General features: G+C 49.4%; 1 protein-coding gene across 4 annotated transcripts in view; it reads left to right on the forward strand.

The window, feature by feature from the left end:
- Window positions 1-7,500, forward strand: part of LOC139757556 (synaptogenesis protein syg-2-like) — a 202,724-nt gene that overhangs the window by 137,130 nt on the left and 58,094 nt on the right. For all 4 annotated transcript variants that reach the window (XM_071678146.1, XM_071678145.1, XM_071678148.1 and 1 more), the window contains exons 6-8: window positions 1,442-1,621; window positions 2,812-3,156; window positions 7,062-7,181. In XM_071678146.1, the coding sequence (XP_071534247.1) occupies window positions 1,442-1,621; window positions 2,812-3,156; window positions 7,062-7,181 (645 nt within the window). The remainder of the gene's footprint in view (window positions 1-1,441; window positions 1,622-2,811; window positions 3,157-7,061; window positions 7,182-7,500) is intronic.

A 7,500-nucleotide genomic window follows, 5' to 3' on the forward strand; every position in this document is an offset into this window, starting at 1 on the left:
CTCTCTCTCCGTTGATGCCCCATTGCAGTCTATAGAAGGCGAGTGACCCCAGCCCCGCCCCGCCCCGCGCCCCGCCCCTGCCCCGCCATCAGGAGCTGGGTTAATTGAATGACCTTGATCAGATGGCGAGGGCCAAGCGAGCCGATCCAATTATATACACAGAGAGAGAGAACATGTATACAATGTTGGTTTCCCTTCCTCCCTTCCCTCCCTTCCCTCCCTCCCTCCCTGAGATTGCCTTCTCTCTCTCTCTCTCTCTCTCTCTCTCTCTCTCTCTCTCTCTCTCTCTCTCTCTCTCTCTCTCTCTCGGGGGGTGGAGGAGAAGTGGAGGAGGTCACCACCACAGCGGAGCGCAAACCGCTTCATGATGGATGACTGACCATAGTGGGTTATTATCATTTAGCCCACCCCTCAACCCACCCACCCCAACCCACCCCCCAACCCACCCCCACCGCTATTCGATATGTCGTAAATATTCGCGATATTCCCACCCCCTTTCCCCCTTCAGTCCAGGCCAGATCGACGGATATTCAACGAGATATTCTGTGCCAGGTTTCCAAAGATTCGTTCGTCCATGAAATACGCGAGTTTGAGTGGCTGGAGTCGGTCATTACAGTGGCATGTATGCAGCCAAGAGCGCTCCTCTCGTAAGGCCTGGGTTGGATTGCCAGCCTTAATGAGTACGAGCGAGTTTCGGTTGAAGGAGATGGCACAGCATTTGGTCATTTCAAGTTTTGTGGTAAATGGCGTGTGTGTGTGTGTGTGTGTGTGTGTGTGTGTGTGTGTGGGAGGGTCTGTCATAATTGACCATCGCGGTCAAAGACAGCATGACAGGGGGGGTGGGGGTCACCACTCCCCCCATGGCATCATCTCTTGTCATGTCTTTTCATCTTTGGAAAAACACCTTTGAGATAAAGAGGAAAACCTGTGCAACAAGATCAAGAAAAAAAGATAAAGAGACGTGTACTCATATCTCTCTGTCTCTCTGGGGAAAATCGAGGTATATGTCTAATTAGATTTCATTCAAAAGGAATTTGTTCTTTTTTTTTTATACTGAAAAAGAACATGGTAATAGATTACGTAAACTGGAGTATTTATCAATCAAACGTTTAGAATCATGGGTTTACTGAAAAGATTAATTAATTATCTTTTCGGATGATGACTGGAATAGAAATGGATTCATTAGCGATCTAATAAAGGTTCCTCTCATTAGCTGGCGACACGTCTTGTGTTGCGAAGCCTTGCCGTCTGGATCTCATGTATCTTCTGAAGGAGATTCTCTTTGTTTCTGCAGATGATAATCATAGGCGAGAGTGAGTGTGTGTGTGTGTGAGAGAGGCGGAGGGAAGAGGAGAGGTACTCTCTCCCGTCTTTCCGAACGCCCCCTCCTCCTCTCTCTCACTCTCTCACTCTCTCTCTCTCTCTCTCACGTCCTTTGCAGCTCACCACAAGGAGGTGCTGGAGCCCTCTGAGCAGCCCAGGATGTGGAACGTTCGCAGCCACTTGCTCCTGCGCCCCGACGCCAACGACGACGGACGGAGGTACTCCTGCAGGGCCATCCACCCGGCCCTCATCTACTCCCCCAACACCCTCATCGCCTCCGCCAGCCTCTCCGTCTTCCGTAAGTCGGATCTCCAACACCCGCTGCCTCGCGAGCCAGCCAGCCAACCCTTCTCTCTCTCTCTCTCTCTCTCTCTCTCTCTCTCTCTCTCTCTCTCTCTCTCTCTCTCTCTCTCTCTCTCTCTCTCTCTCAGGGCCTTAGATGGCTGAAGTCTGTCTCTCTGTACACTATTGATGGCTGAAGTCTGTCTCTCTGTACACTATTGATGGCTGAAGTCTGTCTCTCTGTACACTATTGATGGCTGAAGTCTGTCTCTCTGTACACTATTGATGGCTGAAGTCTGTCTCTCTGTCTGTCTCTCTCTCTCCCTTCAGTGGGCCCCTAAGGAGAAGTTAACAAGCTAACTACAGTGTCATGTTAACTGTTAACATAAGGGTCGTAATTGCCAGTTAGGACAGGATCCAAGGATGGCTAACACATTTAACATCACTGAAACTCGAGATGTTAACTCTTGTTCATTAAGCAGAGAATTTAACTTTCGTCAAGTTAACATGTTAATCTCGATGGCTATGACAGGTGACGCATAATACTAACATATGTATGGCATGTTTTAACACACACACACACACACACACACACACACACACACACACACACACACACACACACACACAATGTATATATCTATACACATAACGCTTAATTGCATGTATTGGTAACATAACACCTTGGTAACGTATATATATATATATATATATATATATATATATATATATATATATATATATATATATTACCACCCTTTCCTCCCCCCCTTCCCAGGGCCTATTACGACCAGTACAGACCCCCACCCCTTTGTACCAGGTCATACCAGGTCTAACCAGGTCTCTTCCTCCCTCCACACAGACGCCCACCTTGTACCAGGTCATACCAGGTCTCTTCCTCCCTCCCTCCCCCACAGAGACGCCCCCCCCCTTTTACCAGGTCATACCAGGTCTAACCAGGTCTCCCCCCACACAGACGCCCCAGGCCGCCCCACCCCCCTTGTACCAGGTCATACCAGGTCTAACCAGGTCTCCCCCCACACAGACGCCCCAGGCCGCCCCACCCCCCTTGTACCAGGTCATACCAGGTCTCTTCCTCCCTCCCCCACACAGACGCCCCCCCTTTGTACCAGGTCTAACCAGGTCTCTCCCCCCACACAGACGCCCCCCCTTGTACCAGGTCTAACCAGGTCTCTTCTCCCCCAGACGCCCCAGGTCGCCCCGTCATCAGCGAGTACCAGACAGGGGAGGTCATCCGCTCTGGGGAGAGCCGGATCATCGTCTGCCACGTCTTGGGCGGGAACCCACGCCCCTGGGTGACCTGGTACCGTCACGGGCGCCCCCTGAACCACGCCACGGCCAGCGCGGGCCGCAGGAACGGCACGGTGACCAGCGCGTACCAGGCGCGCCAGATGAGGGCGTCGGGGGGCGTCTTCGTCAGCCAGCAGGTCATGGCGTCGCGGGAGGAGGACGGGGCCGTGTACGAGTGCCGGGTCTCCAGCGACCTCCTCCCACGCCCTTACACCACCAACGTCACCCTCACTGTTCACTGTAAGTCCCCCCACCACTGTTCACTGTAAGTCTCCCCTCCTCACTGTTCACTGTAAGTCCCCCCCTCACTGTTCACTGTAAGTCCCGCCTCACACTGTTCACTGTAAGTCCCCACCACTGTTCACTGTAAGTCCCCCCTCACACTGTTCACTGTAAGTCCCCCCTCACACTGTTCACTGTAAGTCCCCCCCTCACTGTTCACTGTAAGTCCCCCCTCACACTGTTTACTGTAAGTCCCCCCTCACTGTTCACTGTAAGTCCCCCCTCACACTGTTCACTGTAAGTCCCCTCCCTCACTGTTCACTGTAAGTCCCCCACACACTGTTCACTGTAAGTCCCCCCTCACTGTTCACTGTAAGTCCCCCCTCACACTGTTCACTGTAAGTCCCCCCTCACACTGTTCACTCTAAGTCCCCCCTCCTCACTGTTCACTGTAAGTCCCCCCCTCACACTGTTCACTGTAAGTCCCCTCCTCACTGTTCACTGTAAGTCCCCCCCTCACTGTTCACTGTAAGTCCCCCCTCACAATGTTACACACGCCTCACTGTTCACTGTAAGTCCCCCTCCTCACAATGTTACACACACTCACTGTTCACTGTAAGTCCCCACCCCCTCACTGTTCACTGTAAGTCCCCCTCCTCACAATGTTACACACACTCACTGTTCACTGTAAGTCCCCCCTTACAATGTTACGCACACTCTCACTGTTCACTGTAAGTCCTCCCCTCACAATGTTACACCCTCATTGTTCATTAAAAGTCCTCCCTCACAACGTCCTACCCTCACTGTTCACTGTAAGTCTCCACCACCACCACCACTGCTAGCGTCACACACCCCCTCTCACTATTCACTGTAAGTCCTCCCTCACAACGTAACGCACGCCCTCATTGTTCACTGTAAGCCCCCCTCACAACGTCACACCCTCACTGTTCACTGCAAGTCCCCCTTCCTCACCCCACCATCAGAGTCACCCCTCTCACTCACTGCAAGTCCCCCCACCCCATCAAAGTCACCAAATCACTCACTGCAAGTCATCCCTGTAAGTCCCCTTGCCTTGTTGCACGGAACTGTAAACCTCCAACACCCCTCACCCCCCCTTCCCCCCTTCCTCATTTTACTTCCCATTTTCTTTTTTTGAAATGTATTCGTTCGTCCACTTTCATATATATATATATATATATATATATATATATATATATATATATATATATATATATTATATATATATATATATATATATATGTTCCTATGAGTCCACTGGGGAAAATTGAAACACGATGAGTTCCCAAGTGCACTTTCGTGTAATAATCACATCATCATCAGGGGAGACACAAGAGAGAAATATAACAGTCACTTGATATACAACGGAGAGACGTAGCTAGGACGCCATTTGATGTGTATATATATATATATATATATATATATATATATATATATATTAAGTAAGGAGAAGAGACAGTGTAATTTTACACACCTCTCCGATCCCGCGGTAATGATGTAGCGTATCCCTCAAGGAGAATTCCCCTTGGCCAAATTGTCATCTTATGAGATGTGGTCGCCAAAGTGGCGCTTTTCCCGGTCGCTTGGCGTTGCTGTAGACGAAGCCAGGAATGTGGTCGAATGTGGTCTAATTAACTTCAAACCCAGGAGTGGAGAGAGCTGGGTCCACCTGCAGCGCCTCCTTCAGGAAGAAGACTCATAAAACCACCACTCTTTCCTGCAGAGCTGGGTTGCCGGGGGGCAACACCACCACAGCTGTGTTGCCCCTTGGATACGGTGGCGAGGCCCAAGGGGCTTGGCGTGAGGGGGGGGGATGGAGGAAGGAGAAGAGGAAGGGACGTGTGGGGGGATGGAGGAAGGAGAAGAGGAAGGGACGTGTGTGGGGGGTGGAGGAAGGAGAAGAGGAAGGGACGTGTGGGGGGGTGGAGGAAGGAGAAGAGGAAGGGACTTGTGTGGGGGGGTGGAGGAAGGAGAAGAGGAAGGGACGTGTGTGGGGGTAGAGGAAGGGACGTGTGGGGGGGTGGAGGAAGGAGAAGAGGAAGGGACGTGTGGGGGGGTGGAGGAAGGAGAAGAGGAAGGGACTTGTGTGGGGGGGGTGGAGGAAGGAGAATAGGAAGGGACGTGTCGTTCGTTCTTCCCCTTCAGACCTTCACTTTTCCCTCGTATATCCCAGCCAGTGTATAACCTTTAAGTTTCCATTGTGAATTATGTGGGCGTCTTGTATGGCTCTCTTTCCCCGTTTGAACTTCTACACACACACTGGCACGACATGCGAACGCATTATTGGCTCAGTCTCTTCCAAACGCCACTTTTGGCTCACGGAAATCACTTAGACGTTTATTTCAGTGTATATATATTTATATATATTCATTTGACGGGTTTATATACATTCTGGACGTTGTCTGTGTACAGAGTCCAGAAACGTCTTCATAGACATAAAAAGTATTCAGTGTCTCAGATGCATTGATAATATACATTCCTTTCCTCAAAATCCTTAAAATTACATGAATTTCAGTTATTAAAGTCAAAAAAAACCTTAATAATTACCATCTAAACCCCGTTTTCTTTTTTATTCTACCATTTATTCCATTATCCTATATCACCATGTCCATATTCCATCGAACCTCAATTTTCTTATATTGTTTATATTCTAATCACTTCCATTTACCTTTCAATTTTGTCACTGAAACTTCGCATTTATTCTTAATTGTTTTTTTTATATCATTACTGTCATTTATTACTATTAATTATAGTGTTCTAATGTTCTCTCCTTTACTAACATTAGTCTCAAACGTTTTTGAACGTCTTTTTTTTTTAATTAAGTTGTTTATTGTCGAATATTGACATGTCAATATGTGTGTGTGTGTGTTGTGTGTGTGTGTGTGTGTGTGTGTGTGTGTGTGTGTGTGTGTGTGTGTGTGTGTGTGTGTGTGTGTGTGTGTGTTGTGTGTGTGTGTGTGTCAGGGATCCTAAGTCCTCTTTAAGGTTCATTCGCCAAATTTTAGGGGTTCGTGGGTTCAGTCAGACGAACTTAAGGGATTCCAGTCGTACTTAAAGTGGTCATCATCGTACTTTTAAAGGATTCGACCTTAAGTTTTTAAAGGGTTTCAGTCGTTATTGTAACAAAGGGGTTCAATCTCTTAAGGGGTTCAGTCTCTTATACTTTAAGGGGGTTCATTCTTTGGTCCTCCAGAAGCGTTCGTTCAAGTCCTGCTCGACCAAGAGTTCTGATCATCGAACTCAGAAGTTCAATCGTCTTCAGCAATTTGGAGTTCAGTTCTCACACTCCGAGGTTCAGTTTGGGGCTCAATCCTCACACTGAGTTTCAATTTGGAGTTCTGAAAAGATAAAAAGTGGGGCCCTCAAAAGCGTCTCTTTTTCAAACCCCAAAAAGGGGCCCTCAAAAACGTCTCATTTTCAGACACCCCAAAAAGGGGGCCCCCTCAAAAACGTCTCATTTTCAAACCCCAAAAAGGGGCCCTCAAAAACGTCTCATTTTCAGACACCCCAAAAAGGGGGCCCTCAAAAACGTCTGTTTTTCAAACACCCCTAAAAGGGGGCCCCTCCAAAACGTCTCATTTTCAGACACCCCAAAAAGGGGGCCCCTCAAAAACGTCTCATTTTCAGACACCCCAAAAAGGTGGCCTCAAAAACGTCTCATTTTCAGACCCCAAAATGGGGGCCCTCAAAAACGTCTCATTTTCAGACCCCGAAAGGGGGCGGGCCCTCAAAAACGTCTCATTTTCAGACCCCAAAGAGGAGAGACAGAGTGTGTGTGTGAGTGTGTTCACAGAAGCCTCGCCAGCGTCAGATGTCTAACTCTCTCTCTCTCTCTCTTTTTCTTTTCTCTCTTCCTCTCTCCGCCACCGCCTGCCTCCGTGTCGTGGTTGGGGCCCTCGCCCTAGATCCCCCAGCTCGCGTGAACATCACGGGCCCAGCAGCTGTGGCAACCGGAGACCTGTACCACCTGACGTGCACCACCGCCCCAGCCAACCCGCCCTCCACCATCACCTGGATCGTGCAAGGTAAGACCAGTCACCTCACCTCACCTCTCTCTCTCTCTCTCTCTCTCTCTCTCTCTCTCTCTCTCTCTCTCTCTCTCTCTCTCTCTCTCTCTCTCTCTCTCTCGCGTGCTCTCGCTCGCTCTCTCTCTCTGTCTCTCTTTCTTATCCCCCTGCCTCTAATTAACACCCACCCACACACACAAACCCACACACACACACACCCACCCACACACACACCCACTCTCACACACAGCCACACCCCCCACACTCACACACACACACACACACACACACACACACACACACACACACACACACACACACACACACACACAGAGCT

This window comes from Panulirus ornatus, chromosome 27, assembly GCF_036320965.1.
Source record: "Panulirus ornatus isolate Po-2019 chromosome 27, ASM3632096v1, whole genome shotgun sequence".
NCBI lineage: Eukaryota > Metazoa > Arthropoda > Malacostraca > Decapoda > Palinuridae > Panulirus > Panulirus ornatus.